This window comes from Mesocricetus auratus, unplaced genomic scaffold (assembly GCF_017639785.1).
Source record: "Mesocricetus auratus isolate SY011 unplaced genomic scaffold, BCM_Maur_2.0 Super-Scaffold_100001, whole genome shotgun sequence".
NCBI lineage: Eukaryota > Metazoa > Chordata > Mammalia > Rodentia > Cricetidae > Mesocricetus > Mesocricetus auratus.
The window spans coordinates 10,647,832-10,671,746 of record NW_024429187.1 but is presented as its reverse complement, the minus strand read 5'-3'; the positions used below and the strand labels follow the sequence as shown (position 1 = coordinate 10,671,746).

General features: G+C 44.6%; 2 protein-coding genes across 7 annotated transcripts in view; one reads left to right on the top strand and one right to left on the bottom strand.

The window, feature by feature from the left end:
* Positions 1-6,551, top strand: part of Recql (RecQ like helicase) — a 24,569-nt gene extending 18,018 nt beyond the window's left edge. For all 3 annotated transcript variants that reach the window (XM_040743532.1, XM_040743535.1, XM_040743534.1), the window contains exons 8-15: positions 123-204; positions 1,347-1,495; positions 1,587-1,704; positions 2,157-2,295; positions 3,406-3,497; positions 4,412-4,631; positions 4,962-5,091; positions 5,792-6,551. In XM_040743532.1, the coding sequence (XP_040599466.1) occupies positions 123-204; positions 1,347-1,495; positions 1,587-1,704; positions 2,157-2,295; positions 3,406-3,497; positions 4,412-4,631; positions 4,962-5,091; positions 5,792-5,941 (1,080 nt within the window). In that variant the 3' untranslated portion in view covers positions 5,942-6,551. The remainder of the gene's footprint in view (positions 1-122; positions 205-1,346; positions 1,496-1,586; positions 1,705-2,156; positions 2,296-3,405; positions 3,498-4,411; positions 4,632-4,961; positions 5,092-5,791) is intronic.
* On the bottom strand, positions 6,466-23,915 carry Pyroxd1 (pyridine nucleotide-disulphide oxidoreductase domain 1). Of its 4 annotated transcripts, none has more exons than XM_005072915.4 (12): positions 23,691-23,915; positions 21,997-22,077; positions 20,618-20,737; positions 17,694-17,822; positions 15,505-15,578; positions 13,479-13,639; positions 12,137-12,237; positions 11,217-11,349; positions 10,138-10,250; positions 9,507-9,629; positions 7,695-7,832; positions 6,466-6,939 (listed from the first exon to the last, which is right to left on the bottom strand). In XM_005072915.4, exons 1-12 carry the CDS (start codon positions 23,763-23,765, stop codon positions 6,691-6,693), a joined length of 1,497 nt encoding a protein of 498 aa, XP_005072972.1. In that variant the 5' UTR covers positions 23,766-23,915; the 3' UTR covers positions 6,466-6,690. The 4 variants fall into 4 exon arrangements, with proteins under 4 accessions (XP_005072972.1, XP_040599470.1, XP_012970966.1 ...); XM_040743536.1 differs by lacking the exon at positions 23,691-23,915 and adding an exon at positions 23,261-23,364; XM_013115512.3 differs by lacking the exon at positions 17,694-17,822.

Sequence of the window (23,915 nt, the reverse complement as noted above, 5' to 3'; positions counted from 1 at the left end):
TCAGATGGGTGAGTGCTGTGAGTTTAGCAAGAGTGACAGGAAGGGACACCTCCCACAAGGGACTCACACCTCAGAGGTTGTAGCAGGCACAATCTACTTTTTAATGAGACTGCTTTTTATAGGTTCGGCAGAAACCTCCGAATGCTGAAGACTTTATTGAGGACATTGTAAAACTGATTAATGGACGATACAAAGGACAATCAGGTAATATTAAAAACAAGTCAGCTTGGGGGCTGAGAGTCTGTTTATGAAATGGCATAAATCTCTCCAGTGATACATGACTTATACCTGAAAATGAGATCAATCTATTCATCTGGTCTCAGGGGCTGTGTGTGGCATCCCTGTCACAGTTGGAGTCAAAGCTGCCTGCTTTGCCTGCTGTGGAGTAGGTCCGGTGACAGTATGGTTGACTCATTAGCTAGTATCTGTTGTGTACCTTCCTGTGTAAGCAATGATGTTCTGAACAGACGCAAGACACAGTATCTTATAGGAAGGGTCCTGTGCATACTTACAGAGGAAGCAAGGTGAAATTGGGGACATCTGTTCCTGAGTTCCTGAGCTAAGGACGACACCAGTGCCTACCTGTCCTCTAGGTGGTTAGGAGAGAGTAATGGTTTCTGGGAAAAGGAGTTCCTGAGTCAGGTCTGAGAGAGGCTGCATCTGTTTGTCCCCCTTGGAGTTTGTGCCTACACATTAGGGACTATCCCTCCCACCCCCAGAGTTTTGTGCCTACACATTAGGGACTATCCCCCCCCCGTGGAGTTTGTGCCTGCATATTAGGGGCTATCATCCCCCCTGCCCCCATGGAAAGGCCAGTTTAACTGAATCTTGGCAGATTCTTCAAAGTCACTCTTGAAAGCATCTCACAGAGTGTACATCAGTTTAAGAAATGCTGTGTATGGGCCGGGCGTTGGTGGCGCACGCCTTTAATCCCAGCACTCGGGAGGCAGAGGCAGGCGGATCTCTGTGAGTTCGAGACCAGCCTGGACTACCAAGCGAGTTCCAGGACAACCTCCAAAGCCACAGAGAAACCCTGTCTCGAAAAACCAAAAAAAAAAAAAAAAAAAAAAAAAAAAAAGAAATGCTGTGTAGTGGGAATAAAGCTGCAGAGCTCTTTGGGGTGTGGGAACCCCAGCTGGTGGCCCAGGGCTCATTTCTGCTTAGTGTTATCTGGACATCCAACCTTGGATTATACCCAACAGTCAGTATCTGCTTAGGGGTTTGGGCCTTCATAACTCATTTCCCCTTCTGCCTTGTAACAGATTAGTGTCTTGAACATGGTGCAGATTAACTCACAGGTCTGTGCTGTGCATACATACCTAATACTTGGTCATGTTTTACTGCAGGAATCATATACTGTTTTTCTCAGAAAGACTCTGAACAAGTTACTATTAGTTTACAAAAATTGGGAATTCGTGCAGGCACTTACCATGCCAATATGGAACCAGAAGATAAGACCAAGGTTCATACACAGTGGTCAGCCGATGAACTTCAGGTTAAGTACATGTGTTTTCTATGACAGCCTGGCTTACCTTTAAAGACACTTAAATGATGTACTTAACTAACCAGGTATTAACACACTTCAGGTGGTAGTGGCTACAGTTGCATTTGGCATGGGCATCGATAAGCCAGACGTGAGGTTTGTCATCCATCACTCAATGAGCAAATCCATGGAGAATTACTACCAAGAGAGTGGGCGTGCAGGTATGTAGGGCTCCAGTCCAGAAGTGACCTCGGGAGGTTTGCAGAGGACATGCTAAGAATTGCGTGCTTTCAATGCTTGCTTTAGGTGGTAATTTTTAGAACAAGTCTTTTAGATTTATACTTATTTACACACACTCTGTTGGGATGTTAAAAATTGTTCCTTACATGTTGTAAGCAATGCTTATGTCTACCACTTGGAATTTTAGTTAGTAGGTTCACATATACAACCCTAAATATCAAACTATTCATGGACATTCTTTTTTCTATATTAATCTGATTTTTGATGAACCTCTTTGTAATCATTTAAAACCCTCAAGGTAGATCTTATAGATTAATTTCATATCTAAAAACTTCTAGCTGTATTGTGAAGCTGTCAGCCAATTGACATATACTTTTGCATGTTACGGATTTTTGAAAGCAGTGATGCAAACTCAAGATTCCTCAAAGCACAGGTCGCGATGACTCGAGAGCAGACTGTATTCTGTATTATGGCTTTGGAGACATATTCAGGATCAGCTCGATGGTGGTCATGGAGAATGTAGGACAGCAGAAGTTGTATGAGATGGTGTCATACTGCCAGAATATAAGCAAGTGAGCCACCTGCCTTCCTACATATAGCATGTCATATGTGTGTTGTGTGGTGCTTGGGTACCTACTGAATAGCACAGCTAGCACAGAACACTGTAAGGGTAGATGCCTATGGTGGAGAGACCTGGACCCCTGACTGCCTTCCTCTAAGAGAAGGGGCTCTGCGTGGCTATGAGGTGTTCCTCAAGGCCAGTCTGTTGAAGTTACGAATGAAGCCTTTTTCCCTTGGCTTTGATGTGTAGCTCCCTGCAGTGACTGGAAAGGTGTGTGGGAAGATAGGCACCGGGGAGGGAAGTTCAGGCATGTCCATCCTGGCGATCAGTCTCTGCTTGTTCCAGGGCCGGGTCAAGTCTCTCATTAGGAAATACTTGGCAGTCTCTGAGTGATCCAGGGCGGAGTCAAGTTTCTCACTAAGAAATACATGCAGTCTCTGCTTATAGCACTCAGCTCCCTTGGGGCTCCATGGCTGCAGCCATCCTATGTCACAAAAGAGCTCAAAAGTGTCCAAGTATGCAGTGACCTGCCAATGACACAAACCACATTTGCTTTCTAACTAATGCTACAGTAGTCGAAAGAAAGGAGAAAGTGGAAATTTCTTTTCACAGGAGTCCAGAAGACTCCTAGGAAGGAAACTTTCAGGTTTAGTGTAAAATATAAGAAACTATAGCATCAAGAACATTCTCAAAGTGAGACAGATAACTTCTGAAGTGACGGTTGTCAACACACCGCTGGTAAAATAGGAGTCACCTGAGACTCCTTGGGTGGGCTCATTGTAGTCACTGGTGTCCTTGTGTGGCAGAGGGAGTAAAGAGGTCCGCTTGTTGTGACGAGAGCAGCTGCAGCCCACAGGTGATGCTCTGAAGCAGAGGGGGCCAGGGACTGAGGAGTGTGGGCAAACTCGGGTGAAAGCAGAGATCAGGCTTCCAGATCTGCCACTGCCTTGACTTTGGCCCTGTGAGATTTCTTACACAAAGGTCAGGTAACACACTTGTGTTGTCCTGGTCACCATGTCTGAACTGCCGTGACAGCAGTAGGAAGCCCCAGGGTATGTGTTACTCTGCAGCAAACCCTACAAGCTTGACTAGGTGAGTGACTTCTCCCGTGTGTCTGCAGGTGCCGTCGTGTGCTGATAGCACAACATTTCGATGAAGTGTGGAACGCAGACGCCTGTAACAAAATGTGTGACAACTGCTGTAAAGACACTTGTAAGCCTGATGTTTAGACGCTTAGAGGCTCAGTGCAGTGAGTGGTGCGTGGGGGAAGGGAATTAAGTAGAATTAAAACCAGATAGAATTAGAAGGCAAACGATGGGTAGAATTTTTCAGATTCAAAAGTGATTGAAACAAAGGTAAATCAAATGTGTGGGCACACATTTTATATTGCTATACTGAGGACATCAAAGTTTTTAAGAAATAAGGAAAAGTTAGAATTCCCCTGAATGGAAAGAAATACTGTACTGTAAGAAAAGGCTAATGTCATGCTTGTCTCTATACTTCATAGTCTCTGCTCGTGATACAGTATAGGAACCCGTCTCAATCAGTTTTAACTTCTGCTCGGTGCTGTGTTCTTGAAGAGCTGAACTCAGCAGTTCTCACGGGAGGCCCCTGGGCACTGACGCTTCAGTGGGTAGAGCTCTCTCTGCTTTTAACTTGACAGCTACAGATACTAACCTGATAGCTAGTTCACAAGGCTGTTTTATAGAGACCAAACTCATGAATCCTAGTGTAAGACAGGATGCTAGTCTAGTGTTTGGGAACTTCTATCAGAACTGGCTTTCTTAGTACGTTGTGATCAGCAGCATCAGATAAGACGGTGTGAAGACTGGGTTTTCTCCTGCACTGCACACCTCACAGTGATGTCTGGCAGACACCTGTTCCTGGGCACACTGCAGCCTTTGACAGCGAGGTCACCGTCTGTACCTCACCACAATCCCCTACGTGTGTTTTAGGAGTGGAATTTAGCCTGGTGATAAAGCCTGAGGCGCACCCTGCTCTTAATTCTGAGACATTAAAAGAAGTAGGTGTAAAGGGCCTCAGTACTAATTAAGCCATTTTAACCAGAGTTGGCTTCTCGCCCTCGCCTCTAGATCCCAGTTGCCCATCGTTCTCTGTTCTTGCAGTGTTTGAGAAGAGGAATATAACCCAGCACTGCAGAGGCCTGGTCAAGATTCTGAAGCAGGCGGAGCAACTGAATGAGAAGCTCACTCCACTGAAGCTGATGGATGCGTGGACGGGGAAGGGAGCAGCCAAGCTGAGAGTGGCTGGCGTCGTTGCCCCGGCCCTTCCCCGCGAAGACCTGGAGAAAATCATCGCACATGCTCTCCTGCAGCAGTATCTCAAGTACACAGCCTGTTTGTCTTCTTGTCTTCATGTCTCCTCCTCTGTAACTGGAGCACAGTCAACAGCTTTGCATTTGTTTTATGTGAACTGTTAAGCACTATAGAAAACAGGTCACCTAATAGTCTTAGACCTTCCTTGGTCATGAAGTTAGAAAAGTTAAAAAACAAAAAACCACCACAACCCAAAGGAAAAGAAAAAAGAAAAACCAAAACCCAACCTGTTTCCCTTAAGGGTTGTATTTGTGGTGTTCTAGTGTGTCTTAAAATTATACTCTTCTAAAAGTGTTTTGTGACTCCTTCAAGCTCTCTGCTTGATTCCTTTCTTTTACAGAGAAGACTACAGTTTCACAGCTTACGCTACCATCTCGTATCTGAAGGTTGGATCCAGAGCGAGTCTTCTGAGCAATGAAGCCCATGTTGTCACTTTGCAAGTGACGAGGTCCACACAGAGCAGCATCAGGGTAACTGGCTGTTAATTCTCAGTATGTGCCTGAAACCTCTGGGGTGCTTTACTGAAGTTCTCTACTGGGTTTGGTTAGACACCCTGGGTTTTAAATTTGAACAGTTAAGTAGTGGGGGGGGCTCTAAACTGGCCCAGTGTAGAGTGAGGGGGGGTTGCAACCACTTGGAATATGAGGGCTCGATTTAGAGCCAAATTCTGTGGGATGCTTCCCTCATAATGCTGGGTGGGATCCCCTGGTTAAGAAGTCTCTGCTGGGGTTAGCAAGATGCTTAGTGATAAAAGTGCTTTCTGCTGGCCAAGCTCCATCCCTGGACTGATTCCTGTGAGCTGTCATCTAACGGAGGAGAGGCTGTACTCCTGCGTGTGTCCTCTGACCTCCACGGTGTGCATGTGTGCACACAATAGATAAATGATAAATGAAAAGAGAGTGAAGTCCTGTGTTCTCCGGAGGTTACAAGCCGCTGCTAAGTCTGTGCTGTGGCGGCCTCTGGGAACTGCATGTCTTCTTCAGGGTGTTTCTTACAATACCCCTGTTTCATTTAAGACAGTTGCCCATATTTGAACAGAAATGTGTAGCTAGAGACCAGAGCCTGTAAAGAGCTGCCTGGTACACGGGGTATCCTGAGACTGGTGGCTCACGACAGAGCTGAGGAGCCGAGCAGTCACTGACAGGGCGCTATTTTGTCATTCTGTCGCAGGCTGCGTCATCTGAAGCTTATCAGTCAGAACATGCGGATGTGAAAGGGGGAGAAGAAAGCTCAAGTAGCTCCCAGAAGTCTACAAAAAGGCCTCAGCCATCTGGTCCTAGAAACACAGGAGCTAAGAAAAGAAAACTTGATGATGTCTGAATGTGACCTAATCTTGCACAAAATAACTGTTTACCCATGTTCCTGTCTGGATCACTTTTATAGCTAATCAAGTGTTTACTTTTTGAAGCAATTTTGTATCTTATACATATAAAGCTATATTTTCAGAGCTTATCTGAAGATGGGTGTATTCAGGACCATTGAGAATTATATTTTACATGCAAGGCTGTCTAAATGTAATATAAATGAGATTAAGTTCATGTGACTGTCATAAACTCATTTGTCTTGCCATGACTAGCTGTTGTTTTCTGTGTGACTCTCCTTTGAAGCAACACATGCTGGCATGGGTGCACACACCTTCCCCAGATGGTGTCGTTTTAAAGTGAGTAATGCAGATGATTTCTGACTAGAAAAGCTGCTGTTACAATTTAGATAAAAACAGTAAGTCATCAGTACCAAGTGTATCAGCAAGAAGATTCTACAGTCTATGCAAATCAAGATAGCAGACCTCCTGAAACCCTGGCCTTACTTTAATGTTCAGGCAAAGAAAGGATCTGGTACTTGAGTGTTTTTGTGAGTCAAGGTTTATTGTCAACTCTGTAGTAGGAATGCTCATCTGTTAATGAATCATTAAACTGAGTTCATCCTAGGAGTTTTCTTGACTCTTTGCGAATCAGGACTCTGTCTTCAGCATTCTCGACTTGTGGGGTCATTCATTTGGTGCAGTTGTTATTTTTCCCAGTTCTTTCTTTCCTCCTTATTTTGAACTTAGTATTCCTGAAGAAATTCTGTCAGTCAAAATAGTCCTCTATATCGATATTTGGATCTAGGAGGTCCTCTCCATATGATGAAAGGTCCATCTGGTTTAAAATTAAATTTTCAAATGTTTCCTCTAAATCAGTTTCACCAATTAAGACAGCTCCCATCATGCGTCCATTCTGCATGACGACTTTGACATACTCTTGTCCTCTGGTGCACCTCAGCATTAGCTCGTGATCTGAGCCTAGACCTTGTGCATTGTATTTTCCCAGCAGCACAACCTGCATGAGGATGAAGAGATCACTTGTGAGTAGCTCCTCCCAACCCCCCACAGATAATATAAGTCATGTCTGGGTCATGTCAGCTTAGACAGAAAAACAAAACACAAAAGTTTTGCAGTGGGAGGGACCCAAAGAAAGCACTTGAATGGCATGAACACACTGTACATGACACTGCCACCCAGCCTACAGTCCCATTAAATGTGCATCATTAATATTTTAACATTAAAAGTAGAATATATGTGGGTATGCTATTCAGTCTTTAAGATTAGAAGTGTACACACACACACACACACACACACACAGTGAACCACATTTTCCTGGAACTATGATAGACCCTTCCTCAGACTTGTAGGCATGTTTCCCCTTATGTCTAGTTTAGGAAGTGGAGACCTGTGGCAGAATGAAGACAACTACAAAAAGTAAACGTCTGTCAGCTCCTGGCTCTTGATGTGTATGTGTGTATCTGTGTATACATGCTTGTGCTTGCATCATGGGTATGCAGGTTCCCATGGGGGCCAGCAGAGGGTGTCAGATCCCCTCGAACTGGTGTTATAGGTGGCTGTGAGCTGTCGAATGTGGGAGCAGGGAACTGAACTCAGATCCGCTCACGATTAGCAATAACTGCTGGGCCATCTTTCCAGTCCCCCAAACATCATTTTTGATAACACAGTTTAAACCATAGATAATTACTTGGAAAGAGATACAGTTGTCATATTTTCAAGCATAAAGGGTATTTTTCCCCTTTATCATCTTACCTTGTAGTTAAAAAACTTTGTAACATGAGCAAATAGTTCAAAGCTGAAATCCATGTCAATCGAGTGTCCCAAACTGGCTGCAGCCATGCACTTGGCGGCATACCACCCCATCTGCCGTGCCTGGGTCCATAGTCTCATCTGAATAATGGAAAATGGTACTTTGTATTACTCCTAGTTATCTGAATAAAAAGTATCATCCATGTATGTGGGTGCGTATGGGCATATTTGTGAGCATGAATAGGAGTGCGTGCATGCCATGAGCACGTATGAGTGTCAGTGGGCACCTGAGTCTGTCCTTGTCTGAGGTGGAGTCTGTTTTGTCATTTGTTTTTCAGTCGAGTATGCCACGTTAGCGGCCCTCCTGGCTCTCTCAGTAGGAATGCTGGATTACGATGGTTTATGGTGACTCCAGCTTTTACATGGGTTCTGGGAATCCAAACTCTGGTCTTCACACTTGTGTAGCAAGAGCTTTTATACCCACTTCAACTTCTGCATCTTCCCTATGGCTTCAGTCTTACAAATTCCTTTAAGTGTACGTCTGATGACTGTTCCAGCTAGTGTTATCTTTAGTGGTCACCACTGAACACCAGTCAGCATGGTATTTGCTAATTCTAAATTAGTGCATCATGCGTGAAGGGATGATACCCAACTGTATGTTTGGATGTAGTAACCATTAAATGTAGGGAACCATTTTAGTCTTTACCAGGTGGGAACAAAATGTTATATCCCATTTTCCAGTGCCTTCACTTCCCAGGACCAGACAGTGGTGGCCTCTGAGCTGACTCTGGTCAGACAGACACAGAGTCCCCGAGGTCATTGCAGGGTTTTTATGACAGTTCGTCTCTTCATATGCTTTCATTACATTTCCACAGAGGCTTTTTTAGAAGACAAAAGTCGTAGCCTTGGGAGTCACGAGAGTAAAATGCTGGTTTGTTTTCTCATCTTCAGTGACTTTCCCTGAATAAACAGTAGCTCTGCCCCATGGCTATCAGGAGAACAGGCTGGCTTGAAGTGATTGAGTTCCCTGCCGCCCCTCTGTGGACGTGTGCACCTACTGCTGACTTTAGTACAATCACAGCTGTAGCATGAGCCCTCCGCGTGTCTAGAAGAGAGTTTGTCCTTTACTTCAGTCTCTGGAAGAAAGTTTACTGAACTAAGGGCCTGCTGTACAGTAAACAGCATTGGCAGCAGAAGCGGCCTGCAGTGTCACACCGCTGGAACCTCCGGCACCAGAACTTGATACCTTCTCTAGGATTCACACTGGTGAGCTGAGCGGCTGAGTCTGCAATGGTCACAAGCTCCTCATCATGCTAATACTGGAGTTTGTTTACAGTTTTATGCTAGGCCACATCCAGAGCTGTCCTGGGGACAGGCCTGTTGGCTGTGGACTGGAGATACCTGACAGGAGTCGTCTGAACCTGGAACTCCCTTATGTCTGCACTGAGGGTGCTAAAAGCTAATTAAGTGTCTTGCTTGCAGATTAGATTGTGGAACTATGAAATTCCCTCAGAATAAGGGTTATCTGCTCTTTCGAGCTGTTGTTCCCGTGTATCAAATTATGACATAAATTAAAGATGTAATTTTTTCTGGAGGGGTTATGCAGAAGAGAAAGGTAACACCTAGGATTCTTTCTAAACTAAAAACATTCCAGTCTACTGTAATATTAAGTGACTTTACAGTGGGAATCTAGTTATGCATCCGCAAATCAGCAGCAATGGCTTCCAACTTAAAGTAGAAAAGCTGGCCCAGAAAACTGGATGCACTGGTAGCAACTGCTTCAGGACAGTAAAGGGGTCATAGGGGCAGGCTCACCTGCTGCCACACCGGGCTTGGCTGCCAGCATGCAGTGCAGATGTCCCCAGCAGCATAGACGTCGGGAAGTGACGTGCGCATCTGGTCATCCACTTTCAGGCCGCCATCCTCCGCTAGATCAAACTAAACAGTTGTTCATTAGCATAAGGATGACAAAAACAGAAACTGACGTTCATTCTAATGAGAAAGTCAAGCCCGTGTGTGTTAGCCAAGCTCTGATCAGAAAGACAAAAGCAGGTGCAGAGCGTAGACACCTGGCCAGAATCAGTTCCTACCCAACAGACTCAAAAGTCTCAATAGTTTTAGTATCAAAAATACACCATAGTCATATGTTTACCCCAACCCTAATCAGAAGAATGTTCTTTAACACTTTGAATGCTAAGATGCTAATGTAACAATCTGCAAGATTTACTCTTGAGAATTCATGCAGGTCAATCTCACACTATCGTTTAGATACATAAATTGGACACTATGTCTCTGATGAGACTTAAGCTAGATGTTAAGTGCTTGGGGATGGCAAGTAGACTAGAATACTGTAAATCAAGTCAGACTTAAGACACAGTGTTGCTGCCATCCTAGGTGACAGTTTACTAAAATGGTAGGGTTAGTAAGCGGACAGAATTCGCCTTACGTTGTTTCCATGGAGAAAAGGGTGTACGTTTGGTGTGACTCCCGTAGCACTGACAAGGAAATCGCAGCCGTATATTGTCCCATTTGTTAGTTCCACATACACAGGCCACATTTCTTTAAGGAAAAGACAGAAATCAGTTCTCAAGTGTCACCTCTAGCAGTCCTCAGTAGCATGTGAACAGAACAGACAGAAAAGGCAGCCGGCTTTCGAGCGCCTCTAGATTTCAGAAGGCCCACTGGCTGGGACAGCTGAGCACGTGCCACTGTCTTGTGTGTGGCAGCTTCACAAGCATGGTACTCTACAGGGGACTGAACACTCCTCTGGACGTGTGCAGAGACACTAATAGTAAATTTAAACTGATCACTTTCTAAGTTACTTGTGTAGATTAATACTTCATGTCACTCAGCATTTATTCCTGCTCTTCTGGATGTTTCTCCTCACTGGCCACAGTCCCAACTCTACCATTCTTTTTCCAAAAACAAACAACAACAAACCTGGAACATTCCAGAACATTAGCTGCCTGACTGCAGTACTGATAATTCACAGGGCTGTGTGTCTGGAGGAGTAGTTCTCAAGTGGTGTAGAATGAGACCAGGCATCTGCACTTAGTCCCAAACACAGATTTTTAAATTTGGTCTAGAAATTGTGTTACTTATAGTTGTGTTACTTATGAAAGCTTCTATTTTGTTTTAATCTGTGAAATACTGACTGATTTACTGGGCTGGGTTACAATGATCCAAATAATGTAACCCAAATAAAATGGGAAGCCTCATAACATGGAATTTCCTAGAAAATTTACCTACGAGTAGTGAAATGATGGCCCGAAGTTACTGATTACTTTTTGACCAAATTTTATAAGAAAACTTGAAAATAAAATATAGCACACACCTTTAATATGGCACACACCTTTAATCCCAGCACTAGGTGGGCAGAGGGGGCAGGTGGATCTCTTGGGTTCAAGGCCAACCTGGTCTACAGAGAGAATTCCGGGACAGCCAGGGTGACACAGAAATCCTGTCTCAAAAAATTTTATATATGTATATCATGATTAACTTAAGGAGTAATATTTTTCCTTTTACCTTTATCAACTGTAACTGACTTATCCTGATGCTTTGGAAAAGCTAAGGGCTTTTTCTTCGTAATCTTAAACTCCTCTTGAAGGTAGATTTTCTTTACTTCACATCTGGTTTCGATGTGAATACTGTGTGAAAACTGGAAACAAAATAAACCCTGGTCAGCACAATGCAGACAGTGCATGTGGGGACACTGATGTACTGGTATAAACACAGCACACTGATGTTCCCAGATAAGCCTCTCGGAGACCGTGCTACAGGAGTGAGCAGAATCCACCCAGCACTTGAAAGCCAAGCATGACATGCTAAGTGAAGAGGGAAGCCTGGGAAGTCACAGAATTCTACACATCCTAATTACAGTGCGGCAGACGCAGCACCAAGGAGGCAGCAGACAGCAGCATTCACTGAAGGAATCTTAAAGCCTTGGATGCTAACACTGTCATCTTAGGAGTCCCAGCAATGCTGGGGGAAATATTCCATGTTATTTCTATCCCCAGTCAGATACCCTTGGCCGGCTCCCCATCTACCCACCGAAGCTCGAAAAGTTTCAAAGCAAATACAGGCACTAATGACAGCTTTTTTCTAACTTTAAAAAAATAGGTGATAAATGAAAGCAAGTTATCTGCTTATTCAATTAAAATATGAGACATCTGACTCCACCTAACAACCTTCATAAGAGTGCACACATCAAAGGGATGTTCATCAGAAGACGCAACTGTGGCTATCCCTGTAGTCTGCACGCAGACGTCTCCAGCTCAGCAGTTAGAAAGAAGGCTGGACATTTGTTTTACACAAATTTCATATTCAATATTTTGGGTGGGCATCTGGGCTAGTGGCTTTGAAGATCTTTCTGCATGGTAGACTTAAGGTCAAGAGACGCAGAGATTTGGCATTTGGGTGGGTTTCATCCGTTTATGGAAACATACCTCTTCTGGTCCTTTCAGATCTAAGCCTCCGTGCCAGTCTGGTCCGAGGGCACTGCCCACATTATCAGCTCTAGCTTTGCTTCCGCTTTCCTTTCTTGCCCCTAAGAAATGAACTCAGATGACTTTAAAATGGCTGGGCAGAGAACCAGTTATCTCTGAAGCCTCGGGCAGTGGCCTGGTTCTCATGCAGACGTGCAGGACGGTGGCACCATCTCGACTTTGGCTGCTTTGTTCCCCGAGTGTTCTGTGACTGTGACAGAACGGTGACCTCTCACCTACACACTGTAAACACCCAGGGCATCTCAGTGTCACACACTTGCTAGTTTAATAAGGGTATGAAAATTAGCTATTAGAGTCTAAATTCTGTCAATTTGTAGCCTCACCAGGACTTAAGAAAATTCACTTTGAATTTCATGAGCCAAAATTCTTTGAACGCTCTTAAAGGTAAACTAGAGAATATGGTTCTCAATGTTTGCAGAAAGTAGTTTTGGGCATTGCTCACTTGTAGCAACTATTTGCCAAGATGCAAATGGGCTGCTTAATTTACTTAATTTAAAATTCCCATGCATATTAAGTGTTTATTTTTACTTTAAATTAACTTGTTAAAAAAGTTGTTCAGATTTTTTGTTTTGAGATTGGGTCTTTCTTTGTAGCCCTGGCTGGCCAAGAACTGTGAAGCGAGAGAACCTACCACTGACGAGATTAAAGGTACATGCCACCATGCCATGTATGTATGCATGCGTGTGTGTATGTATGTATGTATGTTTGTATGTATGCATGTATGTATGTATGTTTGTATGTATTATGTGTATGGGTGTTTTGCCTGCATGTATGTCTGTCCACCTCTTATGCTCTTGGTTCCCTTGAAAGTCAGAAGGGAGGCTGGAGAGATGGCTCAGCAGTGAAGAACATTGGCTGTTCTTCTAGACGTCCTGAGTTCAATTCCTAGCCACCACATGGTGGCTCACAACCACCTTGAATGAGCTCTGATGCCCTCTGCTGGCATGCAGGCAGAAGATGTACACATAATAATAAATAAATAAATAAAATATTAAAAAAAAAAGAAACTCGGAAGGAGGTGCTGGTTCCCTTGGAACTAGAGTTACAGATATGGGCTTATTTATGAGTACTGAGAATCAAACTTGGGTCTTCTTAAAGAGCAGTGGGTGTTCTTAACTACTGAGTCATCTATCCAGTCCCCATGTATTTCTAATTTGAAAATTTCATATAAAGACACAGAAGTAAATGTCTATATTCCTGCTCCCTAAATACTTTTTACTGAATTTTTATAGTTACAAAATAGTTTTGTCTGTGAATGCAACAAGTCAGGTCCTGTACTTACCTTCAATTGTATATATGGTCCTTCTATGTGCAATTTTAGCCTCTGATTTCTCAGACATGAGCTTGGAAGTCAAAAATTCTGCCGCGCCTGCGTCAAAGAAAGTATTCCCAATGGCTTTATCCTTTATGGCCCAAATCACTTCACAGCCTTGAATTTCATACCTAGGAAAAATATTACAGTTTCCTGTAGGAAAGTCAAGGGAAAAAATCTCTGCAAGTAATACTTGCAGGAAAAGGACATGGGCTACAGACGAGTGTAGTTCACAGCAAGTTTATCAACTTTACAGAAAGAACCCAGTGATGTCATGGACAGAACACCACACATGTCTCACAATGATTGTCCTTCCAGTGTTCAGTGCACAACGCAGCCGCATCAATGTGCTCCAGGGGTACTATCTGGCTGGGACAGAAGCAGTAACTATGTATGTGCATGTATGTATGCATGTGTGCATGTATATATAGATGTATGTATGTATATATGTATGTATGGACGGATGGATGATATGACCTAAGAACACTGAAAACACTGCTTTGTCTGGTGACTGTTTTCTAGATGCTCATGTAGGAAGGTAAGAAGGAGGTCTGTAGGCTGACATCTTCATGCCATTGTAAAGAACTACCACCCACTTTAATTTTTCTTCCCAAATCATCCAGCCAAAGAGGTGCAGTTCGGGAAGATAAGGATGTGGAAGGGAAAACACTGCCCTTGGAATACAAGCTGCCCCCTATTGCTGTCCACCAGCTGGCCAAGCTCCCAGCATGTTATTTATCTACATTCGGACACTAGGAGTGCTGTGTGCATTCCACTCTCTCCCTGATGGCCATCATAATTCAGATAGTGGTGAAATTTTTCATACACTTTCTTCTATTTAATAACTAGTGTATATGTGGACAATCTTAAATAGATTGGGTATGTAGCCCCCTACCATAGGACACTTGAATTTTATAACAATAGGAGTATAATTAACATATTTTTAACACTTTAAAGGTGTTCTTTATCCTTGTGTGCGCATCCTGTGTGCGGGTACATGTGTCACAGCATGCACATGAAGGTTGTGACAACTTTATGGAGTCGTTGTCTTTAAAGTTTTTCTTACTGTATGTCTGTGTGTCAATGCATCTACCTCGGTGTGTATGTGGAGGCCCGAGGTCAACACTGGAGTCAGCGCCGCCCCCTCTGTGGATGCACTGGGGCTGAACCGAGGACAACCCTGGAGTCAGCGTTGCCCCCCCTCTGTGGACGCGCTGGGGCTGAACTGAGGTCATCAAGTTGCACTTCATTGCAGAGCCATCTGCCACCCCAGGGTCTCCCACTGCTATGGTATAAAGCACGGCCATCTGCCATCTTTATTTACAGGCTGGCAGGGTGACTTTTCTAGACGAATCAACAGGCAGATGAGAGACAAAGGGTACTGCATGACTCCACAGTGCCTGGAAGTCACACTCTGAGATACGGTAGGCTCCATTGCCCCATCCCGGCCAATGAACATTCATAGCCACCGAGTTTCTGATCACTGGGCGGCCATTCGATTTGGTGCTGCTCACGCTACATATTATAGCATTGCTCACCAGAAGATAACAGAGAACATACATGTGGGTTGCATACATTTTATACTTCAGTTACATTTAAGCATGGTTATGAAATGCTTTTCTTTTTATAATGTGGAAATTTGTTTGTATGTCATTCATACTTCTAGAAGTAATGCTATAGACAGGTGAGTTATGAGTGAAGTATGCTGGGTAGAAGCGGTGACTAGAAATTGGTAACGGTATGCATATGCAGACTACTAAACAGTGCACACTTACATCATGAGTCAAACCAGCCCAGGCCAAACACATCCTAGAGCCTGTACATTTAGAGGAATATTGCTGCAACTTGGGCTATGTAAGAGCTAAATTGCAAAGTGGGTCTTCTCTTTGAGAACATATGGGAAAGCAGGCATATTCTCTTGACCTTTAAGATGTGTTTTCTCATCTGCGAATAACCATACAGTCTCAGCATCCTTTAGTATTAGAGACAGACTTACACTAGCTCAAGCGCAATGCCACCATTCCCGACGATCATTATTCTCTTGGCTTTTTTAAGCTGTTTCTGAAATTCCTGTTAAGAAGAAACGATGAGATAGCATTTTGACAGAAAAGAGGCATCACTGATAATATTCTAAACATGGGTGTTTTACACAGCTTTCAGGGGGACAACAAAATAAAATGTACTCCCGTGTGCCAGGACACTCCCTCCCAATTAGCATTATGGCCCCCCACGTGCTTCCTCTTGCCTCTGTGTCACCGTATTTTAAAGCCTGTGGGCCTCAGCAGGAGAGACTGTCTGTCTCACCACATGCTTTGTGTTTGGTCCCTTCTGTAAGCATCGGGTTCAACTACAGGCTTCCCTGGGGCCCTCACTTCCTACTCAGGACTGAGAATCAGGATGCATGCGTTAGGAGTCAGCAGTTTCTTACAAGACAACCTTAGATGAGCTACTAACCTTCTATGTCCTAGGGTATCCACTACAAAAAGGAAAAAAGTCACTGTACCTCCCAGTGTTTATGTAAGGATCATGGGACATGTATGCAACATCACATATGCAAAGCTTGAAAGTAGCAGAGACAGAATAATTTCTAACATTAATTGAGGGAATGTCACCATTTTATGACTAATGCCTCTTGCACCACCTTCGCTCATGATTAAGATGAGCTCAGAGTAGTCTGTGGCCCTCCTGGCACGTTCACAATGCAGGTTTCCCTTGCTTTAGAGTCACTGCAGACCAAGTAATTCATTCCTCCCTTCTAAGTAACCACCACCATTAAGTTCACTTAAAAACATACACCACTGACTGAAACTGACTTAGAATTCTACAAGAAAAACCCTGAAGTTTTTTAATTTGCTGCTTATCAAAGGTCAGGCCTTAAGGAAGCTCTTTAAAGAGCAGGAAACCAGAGGAAAAAAATCACACATTTAAGTCATACACGGGGAGCACCAGTAGTTATCCTAGAATAACCATACTCAGTGCTAATTTGAATGTAATTGGCCCCTATATGCTCAGAGAATGGCACTAGTAGGAGGTGTGGCCTTGCTGAAGTAGGTGTAGCCTAGTTGCTGGAAGTGTGTTACTGTGGAGGCAGCTTTGATGTCCCGTGCTCAGGCTTCCCTCGGTGTGACCTTCAGACCACTGCCAGGTGCCTGCAGGATGGAGGACTCTCAGCTACCTCTCCAGCACCGTGTCTGCCTGTACACGGCCACGTCCCACCATGATGACAATGAACTAGACCTTTGAAACTGTAAACCAGCTCCAAAGGAATAGTTTCCTTTAAGAGCTGCCATGGTCATGGGGTCTCTTCACAGCAACAGGAGCCCTTACTAAGACACTCTGGTAAACTGACTAGTCACCCCAGAGTAAGCATCCTTGGGGAGCGCTGCGTAGTCAGTTACCTTAGAATAGGGAAATCATCCCTTTTTCATCCCCCCCCCCGACTGTAGCATGACATCTGTACTCTATGCGATAAAGATAAAGTAACATTTAAAAGAAGCCTAATTGCTCATAAGAAACTACTGAGCTCTGCCAGGTTCCTCTAAATTCCCAAGGACTTAAGGCAACAGCAGTCTGGAGAAAATCGTTAGCCACTTTAAAAATACGGCTCATATAATGCAATGTAATCATGTCCTTGTGGGGTGTGGAGATGAATCCAGAAGCTCCTTGGTAACAAGGGGTGCTAAGCCCTGACGTAGTTAAGAAAGGTATGCCATGCAGCAGGGAGGGCAGTGTAGCCTTCCTGGGAGGGTTTGCTTGTTACAGGGCAGAGCAGCAAGCCAAGCAAGTTCTGGGACTCCATCCACAAAGGTCTTCCAACTACTATTATTATTTGCTGGGAAATTACTGGGAAATCTGTTTTACTTTGGGAAAATGACTGTTACACTGTTTAGTTGCTAATCTCATATTCCCAATACAGAGTGAAGAACGTGTTGATGTAGAGGGCGGGCGATGCCAGCACTGTCTTCATAGTTTTCAGTGTCCCAGCCACAAGAACAGGGTGTCAGTTTTAGCTATAACCACGTTAGCCGAAGTGAAGCTGGCAATAGTAAGAGAACCACTCGGTGGCCTCTGAATGGTGGGTGCGTCAGAACCGCCCTTCTTTGTGACACTGTAGGAGCTGACAGTCGGTGAAACACTGCCATCTGCAAGAGAACCTCACTTTTGTGGCCCCCCTTAAGACATTACCTGAGCACTGTCGGTATCCCGGATTCCCAATACATACGGGTTTCCCTCACAGATCAGCTTTGGCTTAGCCCCGGCGCACAGACAGAGTTTCTTATACACATGCCGATGGCCGTCCTCCATGAAGATACACTGGGAAGACAGGGCAAGAAGGCAGCAAACGGCTGAGAGAAGCAAAGCCCAAACCCAGGGCGGTCCATGCTCAGTAACAGTGAGCGCAGGGTAGCCAGGGAGTGCACCTTCTCCAGTTAATGAGCACCCTCATAAGCCTTCTCCAGTGTAAGCAGCACCCTCATAACATAAGCCTTCTCCAGTGTAAGGAGCACCCTCATAGCCTTCTCCAGTTAATGAGCACCCTCATAGCCTTCTCCAGTGTAAGGAGCACCCTCATAGCCTTCTCCAGTTAATGAGCACCCTCATAGCCTTCTCCAGTGTAAGGAGCATCCTCATAGCCTTCTCCAGTGTAAGCGGCACCCTCATAACATAAGCCTTCTCCAGTTAATGAGCACCCTCATAAGCCATTTTGAGGATCTAATGGGAAACTACCTCTCCTTCTCTGAAACACAAAGGTTTGTATTAACACAATCTCAGGACTATGCTGACTTTAAATTAATATGATAATTTTTCCCCCAGGAACAAGCTTCAATGAAGATTTATATATGTATTTTTTTATCTTGAAGGAAGTTCCTAAAAGACCACTGACTGTAATCATATCACATCACACCTTAATAATCTTTTGTTTGTTTTTTGAGACAGGGTCTCTCTGGGTACCTTTGGAGCCTATCCTGGCACTCCCTCTGTAGCCCATGCTGGCCTTGAACTCACAGAGATCTGCCTGCATCTGCCTCCCGAGTGCCGGAATTAAAGGCATGTGCCATCAACGCCTGGCTGATACCTTAATAATCTTAACATTTTCTATGTGTTCAAATGAGCAGTACATGTTGAAGTTACAATTTCTTTTTAAAAATAAAATATATTAAATAATATTAAAATACTATAAAATACTATAAAAATCATTAAATGTAAGTAACAGTGGCTCTGCTAGTATTTATTAGCTTTACTAGTGAAGATTTTACATGTGGGCATTTTTTTGGTGGGGGGGGTTTCGGGACAGGGTTTCTCTGTACTGTTTTGGAGTCTGTCCTGAAACTCACTCTGTAGACTAGACTGGCCTCGAACTCACAGAGATCCGCCTGCCTCTGCCTCCTCCCAAGTGCTGGAATTAAAGGTGTGCTCCACCAACGCCCGGCAAATGAAAGATTTTGAAGATGCCGGAATTGAACCGGGGGGCGTCATACCTGCAGAGCAAGTGTGCTACCACTGAGCTACATACCCATACCTGGATGGACCCTGTTCCACTGTGGTGGTTTGAATACAACTGACCCCGTAAACTCATCGGGAGTAGCACTATTGGGAGGTGTGGCTCTGTTAAGGAAGTGCGTCACTGTGGGCATGGGCATTGAGGCCTCCTTTGCTCAGTGTGGTGCACAGTTGTCTGAGGATCACGATGCAGAGCTCTCAGCTTCTTCTCCAGCACCATGACTGCCTGCGTGCCGCCATGCTTCTTCCCATGACACTGATGGGTTAAACCTCTGAACTGTAAGCTAGCCATCCCAATTAAATGTTTCTGTCTGTAAGAGTTGCTGTGAATGGTATCTCTTCACAGCAGCAGAAACTAAATGGGACATCCACATAACAAGTAATCCATGCTGTGATTTGGAACTCTGGTTCTTTTTCACGAAACAAGGCACTTTTCCTTTGTTTTTAGTGAACTGTATTTTCTTTGTAACTTAGAGTTTACAGAAACAACTGCAAACCCCTCTCCATCCTTCCTAAAGCTCAGGGAAGATACAGCATCCCTGAGACCCCTCACCTGCTCTCACATCTCACATCCAGAAGATTTTGTGGAGTAGCTCAAACCTGGAACATTTCCCAATTATATTGGACCTGTCAAGCAGGCCCTACATCACATCTGGACAACTGAACTATGACCTGTCAAGCAGGCCCTACATCACTCTGGACAGCTGCAACTATGTTGCAATTGGTGGTTGGCCAAGGGCTGCTTGCACCACCTCAGTTTACCCTCGACACGATTGTTAGACATAGCTTACTTAAAAGACTGTGTTGTCCATACATCTGCAATTTCATATGACTGTAAAATAAACCTGGTATCACTCAATCTTATTTACTTATGCTTGCTTACCAGCCTCTTTTCCCACACCGTAATCCCGTTGACCAATCAATCCCTCATCCTCCCTTTCTTCCTTGGGGTGGGCAGTTCTCTCTTTTTTTTCTGAGGCAGGATTTCTCTGTGGCTTTGGAGGCTGTCTTGGACTCGCTCTTGTAGACCAGGCTGGCCTCAAACTCACAGAGATCCGCCTGCCTCTGCCTCCAAGTCCAAGTGCTGGGATTAAAGGCGTGTGCCACCACCGCCCAGCGGGGTGGGCAATTCTTCAAATGAATGTTCTTTTCTACCTGTAAAACTCTTAACTTACCAACTTTTAAAAACCACGCTCAAGCATGTCATTCCCTCTGTGAAGTCTTACTAGATCTCAGAATCCGAGCTTTGACAGTAATTTCATGACTACCTCTCACACACTGCTATAATACGATCACACAGAATCAATGTCTACACTCCCCATGACACTGACAACTTGCAGGAGCAAGAGTGCTATTCCTGCTGTATGCCAGCACCTTGTGCTGTACCCAGGACACAGTGGGCACTCCATAACTACCAACGGAACCTGACGTGCCACGCTACCTAATCACAGAACTTTTCCCAGCGGGCAAACTTTCTACTAATGGGATTCATGCCACTAGCCTACACAGTTTAGGGATTAAACAATGGTGATGACAAAGGTGTGCTTAAGAGGGCAAAACCTGGGATTTAACATAAAAAAATATCATTTAAGAAGAAAAAACCTTACATGTTCTTCGCTCTTCAGCTGTTTTACTGCAGATTCTATGACCTTAATGTTGGGAAAGCGGTTTTCGAGCACAGTGCTTGGCTGTTCTTCAACATCAAATTCTTCCAATACTTTAGAAACCTTTATGAGATCAAAGAGACTTATAAGTGCACATTTTAAGAAAGTATTTCCTTTGTCTTACACAGTACTGTTTCATGCTTACACACAAGAAGGTTAGCCTACTACACTGCTGTGGTTTGAGGCCTGGTGATCATTCTAGGAGCTGGAGCCCACTGCAGGGAAGTCAGGCCCCTAGATGAGGGTATTGCAGCCTCGGTGCCTCCTCTCTGTCCCCAGCCTATATGAAGTAGGCAGCTTTGGCCTACCACACGCTTCGACTGTGACACTCTGCTTTCCCACCTAATCATGGACTGACTCCTCTTTTGTCCATGACACTGACAGCTCATATAAGCGAGGGTGATATTCCTGCTGTATGCCAGCACCTTGTGCTGTACCCAGGACATAGTGAGCATTCCAGAACTACCAACAGAACCTGACGTACCATGCTACCTAATCACAGAACTTCTGGTGGAGGGAGATGCTCTTAGGCATTTTTGTCATGGTGATGGAAAGCTCATTAACACATGCATTCATTATACAGTAGATGAGGACCAGGCTCTGCATCCTCTGCTCTGGGCTCAACTGTTCAGTCACTGCTGTGCTCTGGATATTATTTTTTTTTCTGCCTCTAAAAATGTCAGCGAACACAACTGACTTTACTGGCACTTAACTGAACAGACAACGATTTTCTAAAAGTAGTCTAGCTTCTCCACTCTCTTTAGCAGGTTACTGTCTTGGTCATCTTTAGAGTTTTCTTTCCTCTTCTTTAAAACCATCGCTATCTCCTTGGATTCCCTCTGTCCTTGCCAGCTCAGATTCCTGTGGGGAATTTCATCTTCGGTCCAAACCCCTTAGTTCTCTGCTGCCCTATCTTCAACCACAAAGAAACCCTCAAACACGTATAGCTCACACTCCCTAGTCTATGTGACAGACCACAGCTCAGCGTTAGAACTTGGTTGCTCTGCAAATATTGAATGAAAATCTGACTGCAGTACTTGTAATATTCAAGCCTGTTTTCAGGAGCTTTTTACATTCTCCTGAGTTACCAAGGACCCCAGAGACCTATGTGAATCACATACAGTGATACTCGCTTTATTAGAGATAAAAGTTGAGAAAAATGCCAGAACTCCCCAACTCAGTTAAAAATAACTGCACCTAATATACATTGAACACACAGACGTTTCATGAAAAAAGCTTCAGATTTCCCCAAACACAACAAATTCAGTGAAAGGGCAGTGTTTTACATCTTGAACGCATTTAATTGCTGTCCAGTTTCTCACCTGCTTGAAGTTTGTAACTGCTTTGATAACAGGAGAGGCTGTTATGAGGAGAATGTCTTCTGCAGGAAAGTTAACAGCTAGCTGAATTTTAAAGAGAAACAACAGGATAATAAATAAGTGCAGGTACTACTGAATAGATGATATCGTACGGTGATAATGAAGTCTAATAAAACTTCAGTGTTTCACAAGTAAAAATCTGTTACTCTGAGTTCTGTCATAATGGTACAGCATTGGTAATGATAAACTCTTGCAGTGCTAAAATAAACAATGCACTCACGTTAAAGCTGAGCAAAGTCCTGAACACGTAAAATCACTACCGCAGTGCCTTTGCTTGACTTATTTTGCATACCAATTTAAAGTTACACAGCCGATAGCAAACTGCCAGGTTTCATTTATTTTAAAAGTGTCTTACTTTGCCTTCACTGAGGATAAAACTAAAACAAGTCTCTTATACTAAAAGGAATCGCAGCATGACTTTTCCCAAAGCACTGGCACTCCCCTTCCGACTGGTACACATTCTGGGAAGACAAAGCCATGTTAAAAGTCATCTTAACAAAATGCTAAGACTCAATGCGCTATTGTTTCATTATTCCCGCCTTTCTCCCTCACTTTGGAGGGAAGCACTTGTTCCCCTCGGAGTCTGCTTCTCTGCCTGCTATTCCCACGGCCCATAAAGCTGAGCACTCTCGCGTAACACGCCCTTAGGACAGGGACGGTCCCTTGTCTCAAACTGTTTGTCAACATCATCTCTCTCCATCTTTGCGGACTTTTCATATTACGAAATCTTTATTTCCGTTGCTGATCAAGCCCTCGAAACTTTATACTGCTGAGAACTATCTGCAAGTTAGCCTCGAGGCTCATACAGCTGTCAGCCATTTGCCACTATGCCAAACACCGCAGCCAATCCCGTTTCAAAAGCTTTCATCTGAACACTTTACTCTGCAGGTCAAAACCGTTTATTCGTAGAATTTTGTTAAACACTCGGCATGTCACAAAACCCTATATGCTCTGAGTTCTGGCAGTCTTCCTTGCCACTGTCTCTTAATCAGTTAGTTATTCATGCTTTTTTCCAGTACACGGTACACTGGAGTCTATCATTCTTCTCTTCTCTGGTTTATTACATTGCCTGCAATGAGAACTCTGCATGGGTAAACAGAAGACGGCCTGCAAAGGTTAAAACCTCAAAGTACTTAAATCCCTTCTACTACTTCTTATGACGAAAGTGGTTGGTCACAGCAACAAAACAGTCTAGTCCTTGCAATACCCGCATATGAACTCATCCGATTCACGATTCGGTTATCCTATCTGCCCTCCTTTGCCCCAAACTTTTGCTGGAGGTGAAATCTTGGGAGTTCAAATCGTTGGGTCAGTACTTTCATTAACTAAGGACCTGGCAGCTGTGGATTAACTAAATTTCATGCGCGAAGGGAATACGGAGAGCGGATGGATTTCCTGTCCAAACGCCAAGGCCCCTGGCCGGTCTGCGCTCCATTCCTCCCCGAGTCTGGTTTGCTGGCCAGTAACCCCGAAGACGGAAAGTTTCCCCAGCCCACAGCTCAGCACCCGCCCGGCTGCTCGGCGCAGGGGCGTGGCGGAGGGGCGTGGCGGAGGGCCGGAAGAGCGAGCCGCGAAGGGGACCAACCCGAATCCCCCCACCCCCGGGTCCGGAAGGGGCGGAGCCCGCGCCGACGAACCTGCTCGGCGCACGTGACGCCGGCGATGCCGCCTCCCACCACCACGAACGGCCCCACCGACCGCGCGGCCTCCATGCTCTCCCGCGGCAGGAGACTGACGGTCGCTGGCGTCCTGCGAGCCGCTGTTCACGCGGAAGGGAAGCTGTCCGCGCAGTCACTTCCGGCGCCCGGTCCACGGACTCTGGGCTACGGGTGCCCGGAAGCTTCACACGCGATCCGTTTCAG